This window comes from Puma concolor, chromosome B4 (assembly GCF_028749965.1).
Source record: "Puma concolor isolate L17-30 chromosome B4, mPumCon1.1.hap2, whole genome shotgun sequence".
In the NCBI taxonomy this organism is placed as follows: domain Eukaryota; kingdom Metazoa; phylum Chordata; class Mammalia; order Carnivora; family Felidae; genus Puma; species Puma concolor.
In genome coordinates this window covers 71,940,552-71,953,128 of record NC_141673.1, presented here as the reverse complement: position 1 = coordinate 71,953,128, position 12,577 = coordinate 71,940,552, and the positions used below count along the sequence as shown (strand labels likewise).

At 35.7% G+C, this 12,577-nt stretch overlaps 1 protein-coding gene across 3 annotated transcripts in view; it reads right to left on the bottom strand.

Annotated features, from left to right (window-relative positions):
* ADAMTS20 (ADAM metallopeptidase with thrombospondin type 1 motif 20) overlaps nucleotides 1-12,577 on the bottom strand; it is a 180,713-nt gene that overhangs the window by 75,562 nt on the left and 92,574 nt on the right. For 2 of the 3 annotated variants that reach the window (XM_086713618.1, XM_086713616.1), the window contains exons 20-28: nucleotides 10,760-10,970; nucleotides 10,438-10,602; nucleotides 9,818-9,982; nucleotides 8,538-8,657; nucleotides 7,856-7,963; nucleotides 6,759-6,923; nucleotides 6,384-6,674; nucleotides 5,520-5,681; nucleotides 4,170-4,346 (exon numbers count right to left, since the gene is read on the bottom strand). In XM_086713618.1, the coding sequence (XP_086569744.1) occupies nucleotides 4,170-4,346; nucleotides 5,520-5,681; nucleotides 6,384-6,674; nucleotides 6,759-6,923; nucleotides 7,856-7,963; nucleotides 8,538-8,657; nucleotides 9,818-9,982; nucleotides 10,438-10,602; nucleotides 10,760-10,970 (1,564 nt within the window). The remainder of the gene's footprint in view (nucleotides 1-4,169; nucleotides 4,347-5,519; nucleotides 5,682-6,383; nucleotides 6,675-6,758; nucleotides 6,924-7,855; nucleotides 7,964-8,537; nucleotides 8,658-9,817; nucleotides 9,983-10,437; nucleotides 10,603-10,759; nucleotides 10,971-12,577) is intronic. The other variant, XM_086713617.1, reaches the window with a different exon arrangement.

Below are 12,577 nucleotides of genomic sequence, written 5' to 3'. Positions count from 1 at the left end.
AATTCTCCACTCCACAAAGAATTGACAGTTTCTTGAACCATTTCCCAACACATTACCTTTCCCCTGGCTGCTGCTGGCCTTAGGGAGAGGCAGTAACAAGTTTCTTTCACCCAGAGTGAGAGCCCCAGTGGAAGAAGCCTCCCAGTCCCTGCCCTGAGACCCTCAACGTTCTTTTGTTACAGGAGACTGTGAACTTGACAGTATAGATTTACTAGGTATATGCTGGTACCACATGCTCATTGCTAAAAGTGCTTCTCTTGGTTGCATTCTCTGTCACATTAGAGATTACAGATACAAGCCTCTGTATACATTTAAAAAAAGAAACACTTTGGGAGAAAGTCCTAGAATCTAGAAGATTCAAATATCAAGCTGTCTTTTTTTAATGAGTTGTCTCGTGGGAGTGCCTGGGTGGCTCAGTCAGTTGAGCGTCTGACTTCAGCTCAGGTCATGATCTCACAGCTCTGTGAGTTCGAGCCCCGCATTAGGCTCTGTGCTGACAGTTCGGAGCCTGGAGCCTGCTTCCCATTCTGTGTCTCCCTCTCTCTCTGCCCCTAACCCACTCACATTCTGCCTCTGTCTCTCTCAAAAATAAACATTAAAAAAATTTTTTTTAATGAGTTGTCTCGTTTTTGGAGGAAAAAACAATTCTTAACAAAAAGACAAAAAATAAGTTCTTTAGTTCTGTTGGATCATTAACCCTAGAACACAATGGGATGCCTATTTTCTTACCAAACATGACTTCATTTTATGTAGAGAATAAAAGCATTCTAGGAAAATGAACCCGTTAAAAGAGATAATGGGAAAATAAGTTATTATGAATTTACTTAAAGGGCATTTGCTAGAACAGTTTGACTACATATGTAACATTAATAGACATGCAACAGAAGAGAAAAACAAAACTTTTACTCACCTTTTAAGGACCATCTTGGTCATGAGCACATCTATTTTTTACTAAATAATGTGACACCATAAATTTTTATTGTTTATAATATATAGAAATATAAAAACTTCTAGTATTTAAAATTGATAGCTTAACAATAGATCTTGTTTTTAAAATGCCAATGTTAGTTTCTAACAGATTTAAAATATTAATAGCTTAAAACTCAAATTATTAACACCATGTACTATTCAACAATTAAATGTTTAATAAGAAATTAATGATTTGTCAATTTAAGAAAAACAGCACCAAGAGAAAAGAGGCTTTCATTACAATACAGGATCTATTCAGAGACTTAAAACATTTCAGGTATTGATCCAAGTAGTAAAAATACAACATACATACGAATTATGCAAAGCACAAAGCCACAACACGTCATTAATAAACAAGGGTTAAAATAGAATCATTTCACATGGACTAATCACAAAAGTAGTCATTAAATTAACAGACATATAAGATTTGTTTCTTTAATCATGCTCATAAATTACAAGATTTTCCACAAGATGGAGCAAATCTAAATGTGTATTTACAACTTTCTTCCTAGTCACATTTAAATGATTTAACACTTCACAATTTTACTTTAAAGTGAAACCTTTGAGATTTCATGTCATTCCTGTATGTATATGTATACATATACACACACATTTGTAATTTTCTAACCTAGTGTATATGATCTGCTGAAATTAAAGTTACCCTTGAAAGAACATTAACCTGATATGTTAATAAGAGGTATTCTGAAGTTTGGCTAATATGTAGCAACACAAAGAGGTAAAAGGTTATATCTAGTTCTAACAACAACAACAACAACAAAAAACATTTCAGATCCCTTAAACTCTTTTAATATAAAAGGCTAATTTAAGGAATAAAATTCTTCATATAATAAAAGAAATCCAGGCACTTTAATATGTGTGTACTTTATACCTATAAAAAGTGAATAAATAAGTTTGTAAAAACTCTGATATAAACATTGTGATTTTAAAATTTTCATCTTCAATTTCTGAGAAAAAGACACTACAATTCCTCACTAGTGCAGAGTGTGAATTATTCAGTGAGATCCTTTTGGAATAGACACGCAGTAATGAAGAACTGTGTACTTCTGTGTTACTTTTTTGTAACTGGGTATTTTCTTGGTTATTGGTTTTTGTGAGGCTGAAAAAGTTATCCATGCACACAACCTTACTGAACATTCAGGTTTCTCACTTACAATTTACATACAAAAAGAGCATGACACAAATATATCGGAATACAGTATTAGATGACTTCCAACACAATATATAAACATTGTGTGATACTGTATACCTTAGACTTACACAACGTTCTATGCCAATTGTATCTCAAAGCTGGAAAGAAATTGTGTAAATACGATACCGAGTATGTAGAGAAGGCTGACAAACCTCGTAGGAGGTTTTAAAATACTGAAGAATGAAAAACACTGAAAACTGACCCCAAATGAATATTTATAATTCTAATAGTCTATAACTTTCAGTATTTTATGCTAAATTTAAAAAGCATTATGTTTATTACATAGAGCAGGCATCAGCAAACTTTTCCCAAAAGGGGCCAAACAGTAAATATTTCAGGCTTTAAGAGCCAGTCTCTATTACAATAACTGTAGTACCAAAAGCAGCCATGGGTAACACTTTGAAAACAAAAAAGTGTGGATGACTGTTCCTATAAAACTTATTTACAAAAATAGGCAATAGGCCAGATTTGATCTAGGGCCATAGTCTGCTGACCCCTCAAACAAAAAATATCACTGAAACAATTTTAGGTACTTCAGAAATAAATGCCATTACAATTTAACCCTCTAAGTGGTTAGGAGTCTGCTTTCCGAATTGGGACAAAACTCCAAGAAACAATCCATAGCCTTATTAAGAACTAGGCTTGTAATGTCAAAAAAATGAAGGACACCGTAACAGATCTAGTAAAGAGAAGGTGAATTTCCACTAAGATAGTTGACCTAAAAAGATATCTTCTATAGTGAGTTCCTATATTATTTCAAATCTCTCCAACTAGACTATAAAACTCCACAGGAGTAAGAAATCGGTCTTGATTTCTGTTACACTACCTGGATATAGATGGTCAATATTTTACTAAGTAAATATGTGAATGCCTTCTATGGCAAAATAGGTTTACGTTAGTTCCAACAAAGTGATGCAGCAGTTTAAGATCCTCCTATAATGGTAAACTTTCCTGTCGTTTTCCATCAGTCACACTGACTACAGAGAGGCATTTCAGCCTGAACTAGAACTTGACCTACTCTTCTAATAGGAATTGGAACTTTTGTTCATATCACATTGTAAAGCTTTGACTTGGGGAAAGCAAACCAAGTGCAGACATCAGAGTTGGATCATAAAGCCAGAGTTATAATTATTTTCCAAGTAAAGAACTGTAGAGCTTTATAGAGACAGACTCACAACAGTTCTTCAGTTGGAAAAAGTATACTTGATTGTTCATGATTTAAAATATGAAAGGTGACCAAAATGTTCATTTCAACATATTTATATATTAATTATTCTTCAAAGCCTGGATATTTGAAATATACTTAAATAAACCAGTCATGAACAATACTTATGAATTTTGTCTATGGCTTCAAAAAAAAAAATAAATTAAAACATCCCCAAAACGTAACTCCACACAGTGGAAGATTCATATAAATTACTATACAAGTATTTTTCTGTGATGTATGTAACAAACTTTAACAATTCACTTTAAATTTCTCTTTTAATATTTTCACATTTCCAAACAAAATACTAAGTTTAACAATGATAAAAAAAAAGACAGTTTTAAAGAATGTTATTTGCTTTTGGATCAGTTACTAGACATTGACAGACAAAAGCCACGTACAGTTATACACTTAAACAAGACACAGCCTTAATTTGCCATTGTAACAAGCACAATGTTAACATTATTTACAAATGTATACAGTGAAACAATTATAATTAGAGGACAAGCCAAAGATGTACTGGAGGAAAATATGTCCATTAGAATAGTGCTATGGTTCAAAATTCACTTGTAAAAAAATAAATACATCTAAGATTATATATATTACATTACTTGAAACTGAATGGATTCTTCTTCCAAACTATCAAATTTAGTGACATAAGCCAAGATGGCCAGTGATCTTCTTAAAAAATAAGATAGAGTGTGCACCACAATGTATAAAGAAATTAAGGTAAAAGGGTCACAGTAAAACACAACAAAATGGACAAAAATAAGAACACTATCGTACCGACTTCCATGGTCCCCGATGCCATGATACGTCACCAGGGCAAGCATGCACATGACACTGCACCACACTAGGTGGCTTGCTTAAGATCTCACAGTTTTGCTCTTGTGACATTTGGCCATTGGGAAACTGACATATTACGAATCTTGATTTTATTCCTCCTCCACATGTTTGTGTACACTAAAAATAAGAAAATTCAAAACTATGTGGTTTGAAAGACAGTATTATATTGCTTAATTCACTGTTTCATACCTAAGTCGTAATGCTAGAGTTTTCTTCCTGAGTAAAAAAGTGTTAGTTCTATAATTCAAAAACTAGACAAAATGTTGAGAATTATACCATAAGATGTTGCATTAAGATATCAAGGGTCTATAAGGTAGACAAGTCAAATAAAACTGATTTAATAATTAACTACATAATTTATGGTAGCCTATCAATAGATACCTGGCTAGCCATGAAAGCTAATAAGATCTAAATTTGTAAACAGGGAAAGATGTTCAGTATGTGTTACGTGACAACAGCAGGGGGCAAAGAAGCCCATGTAATATGGTTCTATTTGTGGAACCCACGCAAGAAGAAAAGTCTGGAAGGAAATGTATCAAAAGTTAAAAGTTCTCATCTCTTTGTAATTTTTCATATCGTTTGAGTTTTTACAATGAGCATGCCTAAAGTCAGGAGTAAAAATACCATTTTCATTTTGGAAATGGTAAAAGAACTTTTTAAAATGTACTTGATATTGGCACCTGTTCAGAAATGTATCTTTAATCAATGATTTCCAAATACTCTGGGGAAATATATACTAAAACCCATTATAAATATTTGACTAGGTGGTTTATTTTGTTCATCTAAAGCCAATATAAGTCTTAATCTTTTTCATGCATAATATAGGTGGAATTAGTATTCATTACAATGGCTTTAAAAATTATTCTTCCTATCTCCAGTGTCTAGAAGAATGCGAGCACATGAAGTGCTTGATAATTGACCCCCTTCTGCTCAGAAAATTCACTAAATGAATGGCTCAGTAATAAGACACAAGCATGGCCAATAGAGCAATCTAATTTTCTATCTTTAGATCAACCATATTTTCTAAGAAAACAATAATATACTAGTTTTAGAAAGGTATTAGTTTCAGACATATTGGCATGCATAGGAGATTCTGTTAAAAAAAAATCTGGACTAGTTTCCTATTGCAAATGAGTGATTTAGTCTATTAGAAGAACTTGATTTTACTAAAAATAAATCTTTCTGTATAGTATAGTGAAGTTATATCATCCAACAGGAACAGGGTGAAGTACTCAACTTTCAGTCTTGAGAGATGTTATCATCTCTGCAAGCTTAGAAAATGGGACTTACTTCTCCCCAGCTTCCAAAGTTCCACCGCGGACAAGGTCCTGAATCGCAGCGCTTGGACTCTGGGGGCCTCGCGGCCGCATCGCAGTAACCGGCACTTCGTCCGTTTTCATCCTGGCAGACCACGACTCTGTGCTGCACGCCTCCCGCACAGCTACTGGAGCACTGACAAGGAGGACACACACACACCGGAGACACCGCAGCGTCAAATTACACGGTGAAAAGGCATCGGCATTCTGACTCTCCATTCTAAAATCCCCATCACTGGGACAATCTCAATCGAGAAACTCTACCAGAAACATGAGCGTACTTGGATTTGTCGATGAGAAGGTGCAACAGTAAAGCTGGCAAGAGCAAATTCACCCCGTTCCTGGGTGTGAAGTAAAAAGGAATTAAAGTTTTAAGATCTCACTAGGAAGGAATTAAAAAAAAAAAGAAAAAGATTAAGTCTCTCAGCTTTGATACTGCTATTTTTTTGTCTCCTAACTTTTATGTAAAAACAAAAGGCTGTAATTGCCTTTTGTAGTTTCATGATTTTATACCAGCTTACTGCACTCTTCACGTAATTTCTAGGTTTGATTTTTCTTCACAGTCTTAACCTATTAGAAGCTTTTTATTATAATGCACTCCAACCAGATTGTTTTTAAGTGCATTCTTCTGTAATCATAATATCACATTAGTGTATAATTCAATGAGAACTCTGGGGATTTGTAATTTGCATCAAAAATCGCTTAATCCTTTTACGATTTAAACTATTGATCTTCAGATAAATTTAGCATTAAAAGTATTTGATGTCATTACATACCTATCTGATAAAAGGCTGTAACAAAATTACAGAATTAATATAACTCAATAGAGACGGCTTACTGATCCCCACGGTCCTGTTCTCCATTGATTTCCACTGATTGACAGATGGACCCTCTGATTTTGATTATCTTCTGGTTTGTGAGTTAATGGAAAATTCCTGCCTGGAAAACGGCTTGGCCGCTCAGAGGAACTTGGAAAGTGACTGTACACGGGTGGGCAGGCTGCCAGGTTACATTCTTGTTCGATCAAAGGGCGAATTGCAGGGTCACAGTAATTCTCATTAATTGGCTGATGGTAGTTGATGCATAAAACTTGTCGAGTTGTTTTTCCATGGCCACAGGAAGCTGAACACTGATCACAAATTTAGCCAACATTTGTAACGTAGTAAATTATATTATACTAAATATTAATTTTTTTTCTCCTAAAAATACTTACAGGTGACCAATTCCCAGTTTGCCACTCTCCACAAGGGTTAAAACAGACAGATATTTCAGCAGGTCGGGGTAAATGGGCACAATAGGATTCATCTGCTATTCCATCATAAGCATCACGACAGCTTACATAGCGGGCTTGATTACCTCGTCCACAAGACACAGAGCACTTAAAAAAATAAAAGGATTATACCAACAGGTTACATAGTAGCCCTCCCAAGTAGCTTTTGCTCCAATGTCTAAAACATGCTTCTTGGAAAAAAATTGTAAACCGAGTCAAGTAGAGTCAGAGCAATGAATCCCCCTGATCAGTTCAGATCATAAATTTCACCAACAAGATATCTGCAGTGAGAACAAGATACTCCTTCTTGGGATACTGATTATTATTTGCTAAAAAAGATACAGAAAACATTTCATAAGACAGCTTATTTTAGGGGTGAATGGGTGGCTCAGTTAGTCAAGCATCCAACTTTGGCTCAGGTCATGCTCTCAGTCTGTGAGTTCAAGCCCCACAAGGGGCTCTTGCTGACAGCTCGGAGCCTGGAGCTAGATTCAGATTCTGTGTTGCCCTCTCTCTCTGCCCCTCCCCCACTCATATTCTGTCTCTCTCTCAAAAATAAACAAAAATTTAAAAATCAGCTTACTTTAAGTAACTTTAAACACCTAACAGAGTCTAAATGATCCCATAAATTATTCAGAGAATACGTGAAGCTTACAAATATAGCTTCTAAGTAAGATTAAAGCAAACCATATACTCCGAAGACATTAACGTTTTCAGTCTAGAAAAACATGAAAATGTGGATAGCTTAAATGAAGGCTGATAAAAAGCCTAATTTCACACCTGCTTCATATAAATATTATCATTCCCCTTTTGTGGATTAGAAAACAGACCCAGAAAACTTCCATTTCTTGCCCAGAGACACAGCACTCCCAAAAGATACAGCAGGATTTAGCCATTACATCATTTCAGAACCCCACGCCACTCATCAAACTACCTGAGAATGAACGCGTAACATTCATTTGGCTAACCTAAAGGAACCATTTTGATGTATTATGGAGGCTTTTAGACGAACACTGTACTTCTTAAAGGATTTCACTTACTGGGGTCCAAGAACCATGTCGCCACTGAGCTATCTTTCCCATGGGAATAGCTGGCAATGAAGTGGCCCCAATTTTAGGAATAACTGGGCAAGGCATAACCGAACAGTCCTGTTCAAAAGAAAAATGCATCTCAAAATATCAGTAAGTTCATCACTCTAATTTATGTCAAATTCTATACTTCATTTCTTCTTCTGCACGTCTAATTTAAAAAGAGCTGAATTACAAGTTAGTGATGCAAAAGTTTTTATTTTTCAGAAGTACAAAGTACTGTCAAGGGCTCCCAGTGGGTAGTATAAATCTGAATTATAAAGTTTGGATCATCCTGTCTGATGGTTGAAAGGAAAGAAGCAAAACTAGCACTAAGCTGAAATATCCTGAATGAACACAGGACACTATTTTCAAGTAGTACAAAACACTTTAGAACTTCATATGCACAATAGACACTATCCGTGTGCATTTCAAAGGAAAATCCCTAACAAATGAGTGATTCAGTGGCAGATCAAGTGTAAAAAAAGCTACAAAACTGGCAACACCAAAAAAGATAAATTCTCCAACACACAGGTACACAAACATGTTTTCAAGGGATAGAAGTAGGAAAAAAATATGTATGAAATAAGTTAAATACAGGAATCCTCCTGTAACAAGACTTTTTGTTTACTATCCACGAAGAGGTGTCCTTTACCTGCCTATCACTTGGGCGACTAGCTCCGTGGCACACTCTGTCATCTAAGACTGCGCTGAGTAGCTCATTGACACATTTAACAGCACGCATCTGATACCCTCGTCCACATGTGGCTGTGCACTGAAAGGATAGAAGCACTTATCAAACGCCATTGTTCAAAAGTTGTATACGTTTTCTTAATATGGTTAATATACTTCCAGATCTTATTAGTGCTTTACACCAGATTCCACACAAAATCAGCAAATGTAATCCATATATATCATTCCATTTAATATAGATAATAAAATATTGAAGTTAAAATGGACAACTGTTCTATCTTTAAAAAGTTATGTAGGGAGGGCTTAGTTGGTTAAACGTATGACTCCTGATTTCGGCTCAGGTCATAACCTCCTGGTTAATGAGTTCGAGCCTTGCATCAGACTCTGAGCTGACAGTGCAGAGCCTGCTTGGGATTCTCTCTCCCTCCTTCTCTCCCTCTTCCTCCCCGATTTCTGCTCTCTCTCAAAATAAACTTAAAAAAAAAAAATTCTTAAGTTATGTAAAGTAGTGCCTGGGTGGCTTAGTTGGTTAAGCATCCAACTCCTCATTTTGGCTCAGATCATAATCTTGTGGTCGTGAGGTGGAATGTTCTCTCTCAAAATAAATAAACCAAAAAATAAATAAATAAAAGCTTTGTAAAAATTTCAATAGAGTCTTGATATGTTGGAGGTAGAGTTCATACAATTTAAGAGAACTAAATAATTTTCAAAATCTACCTGGTGTATGTATATATGGCTTTTAATACACTAAATTATCTTCAAAGAGATAATGAAAGATGATCATCAAGTTGAATGAAGAGGAGACAAGGTTTCCTATCCACAGTGACAACCTGCATGGGTTAATGGGCTGCCCATCTTCATCCAGCCTGACCACTGCTCATCCTGCAAATTCCTCGCTGTCTGTTTGGCAAAACTTCTGAACAACAAAACCTAACTCTATCTAAATGCAGTAAAGATAATTTAAGACACAGACAATGAAAATATTTAGAATTTAAACAAAGCTGAAGAATAAATTTGCAGCATTTTAGTGAACAAGTGAAATCAAAAGCAAAGCTGAACTATTTATCACAGCGAAATTGGCACTAAAAAAATTTGTTTAGATAACAGTTCACATTTTAAGGGTATTTTTCCAAGAAGCCAACCCAAATTTAGCTGCATCCATTGAAAGAGTAAAGACACCATAATTGTTCTGCTATTCTATAAAGATGAATTTAACCAGGAAAATCCTTCTCATATACTCACAGAACCCCACGGTCCGACTTGCCAGGAAGCACACGCGTGAAGCTCACATGGTCTTAGAGACTCAGGTTTGGTTCTTGGATTACAGAGACTATCACTCAAGTGGTCTTCATTCAGCTGACACCACACCTGCCGCTGTTTTGTTCCTTTTCCACATGTAACATGACACTGAAATACAAGTGATTATTTTCAATATTAGTTAACACAAATACCTTAAAAAAAAAAAATCAATTCACACATTGATATGTACTTGAAAGACCATTCTAAGGACAGTTTCCCTTCACTGCTCCAGAGATATTCAGCAAGTAACATCAGCCACCTCAATCCCACTGCAGCTGTCCATTTGTTCTAGAAAAAGGTACTAAACTTTAGGTTATGTAAATATCTCAGGGTACTGTCAACACTGGGACTTTCTTATGAAAATGGTTAGATATTCAACACTAATGTTACCGTTGCCAGATAGTATATGATTTAAATAATTTAAGAACCATTAATTTGTTATTGCCTTGATAATACATTTATAGAGCAAGAACAAATTACTTTGGAGTTCTTTAAAGCCTTCGAGCACAAAGCTTTCCTGTAGAAAATTGTAACAGTTCTTAGCCTCATCTTTTTAATGTTACCTCACTCCACTCACTAGTAGCCCAACTGGGGCAGGAAAATTCATTGCAATTCTCTGTCGTCACGCGGGGAAGCTCTTGGCATTCTCTGTTAGCAAGACGGTGGCCAAAGTTATTTATACAGTAAGATTCTCGAGACCTTTCCCCTCCTCCACAACTCCTAGAACACTGACAAAACAAAACGAAAACAGTGTGACCTATGGGAAGAATGAAGATTTTAACAAAAATATACTTTAATAATTAAATAATTAAATAACAATTAAATAACAAATTTTTAATAAGAAAAGAGTGGCAACTTTTCTTAAGTAATACTGGTTATTTGTACCTGGGACCATTCTGAATAATGCCATCTTGTTAAGACACAATCACCATGGCAGGGTTCTCGTGTGGGAGGTTTAAGTTGGTCACCACAGTAGTGGTCATCTACTGGAACAGTCTGTCCTTTATGAATGGAATACTTCATGCAGTGAACATCTAAGGACCTATATCCTTGACCACAATGGGATGAGCATTCACTTTTGCCAATGATGTGCCACCTAGAAAAAAGGAGGTTATTTTACTTAGGGATGCTAATTAATGCAGTTTAAAAAAAATGGATTCAGGGGCACCTGGGTGGCTGAGTCGGTTAGGCGTCTGATTTCAACTCAGGTCATGATTTCACAGTCTGTGAGTTTGAACCCGCATCGGGCTCTGTGCTGACAGCTCAGAGACTGGAGCCTGTTTCGGATTCCGTGTCTCCCTCTCTCTCTGACCCTCCCCCGTTCATGCTCTGGCTCTGTCTCAAAAATAAACATTAGAAAAAAATTTTTTAAAAAATGGATTCAGAGAAACTCTTGCATACATTTTTTTAAAATTGTTAAAATTGATGAACAAGCCACCTGAAGATACCTGATATACCATTAATTTCGATGAAAAATTCTGAGATAAACCCAAACTTCCATTTTTATAGATGAGAAAATGAGGCCTAGGGATATGTGTTCACATGGTAGAAATGCTGAACTTTTGATAAAAATCATTTTCCCCACAAATAAAATCTAACTCTTTAAATATGTAAAAATGGAGGTTGTCTGGTTAAAGCTGGAGACAGGGAGCCAGCACTATACCTGGTGACTTCATTCTGACTTTTGGTGGTGGTTTGGGAGGTAGGTCCAAGAAACCCCAAGATTTCCCAAAAAAACCTTTGCAAACAACTGGTCTAGATCAAGATTACCCAATTACTTAGTGGCAGGTTTAAGAATGAATATATTTAACTCATCAGGTAGAATCTCACTATGCAATCACTCAAAATGATCAGGGAATATCTGGGAATCTGACTCTATCAGTAAGACAAAGCCTTTAGAAGTTGGAAAACTAGGTTTTTGTAAAGCATATCCCATTTCTCATTCTTGTACTCTGTTTTTAGACAGGTCTGCAGAGAAAACTTTTTTTCTGCAAGTAAGAATCTGCTAGTTTTAGCCAAACTATCCCAATTATATATAGTCTAGCCATCTATCCAGCAATATGGGTGCACCAGTATAATGAAGCAAAGAGTTCACGGAGTTCAATTCCCAGTAGCATCTCAAGGATTACCTGGTGCTTCACTCCACAAGTGGATGAGATTTCTTCAAGCAGTTCTTTCCACTATGTCTTTAAACAACATATACAAAAATTACCATTCTTGCTGAACAAGAGGTTTTGGCCACCCCTGAATCTTAATGGTCACTCGCTAAACGGGGTTGTTCTTAGCTTTACGGTAAGACCAATACGCCCCTCTCCCGCAAAAGACAGGAAATTTAGAAGTGGAAACTCCCCTGCCCCATAATCTAGGATCACATTTCTTAATGTTTAATGGACAAAATATTGGGAAGATTGAGGAACCAATCTACTAATTCTTCAATCCTCAAACTTTAAAAGTTTATTGGCTCATGAGTTCACCACCATTCTACAAAATTTATTGTTTCAGATCTTCAAAGCACGGATTTTAAGATTAGAGTTTACTTATATATTTTATAAATTTGTTTCCATTTCCTAGATAGAAGTTTGAGGTATTCATCAAATACTATGAATAAACTGCCAAGTTCACTTGCCAAGTTTCACAATAAGTTATCGAGCCTGTAATTTTGTATTAGCTGGGACAAAGGATAGACATTAACATACATGGCCA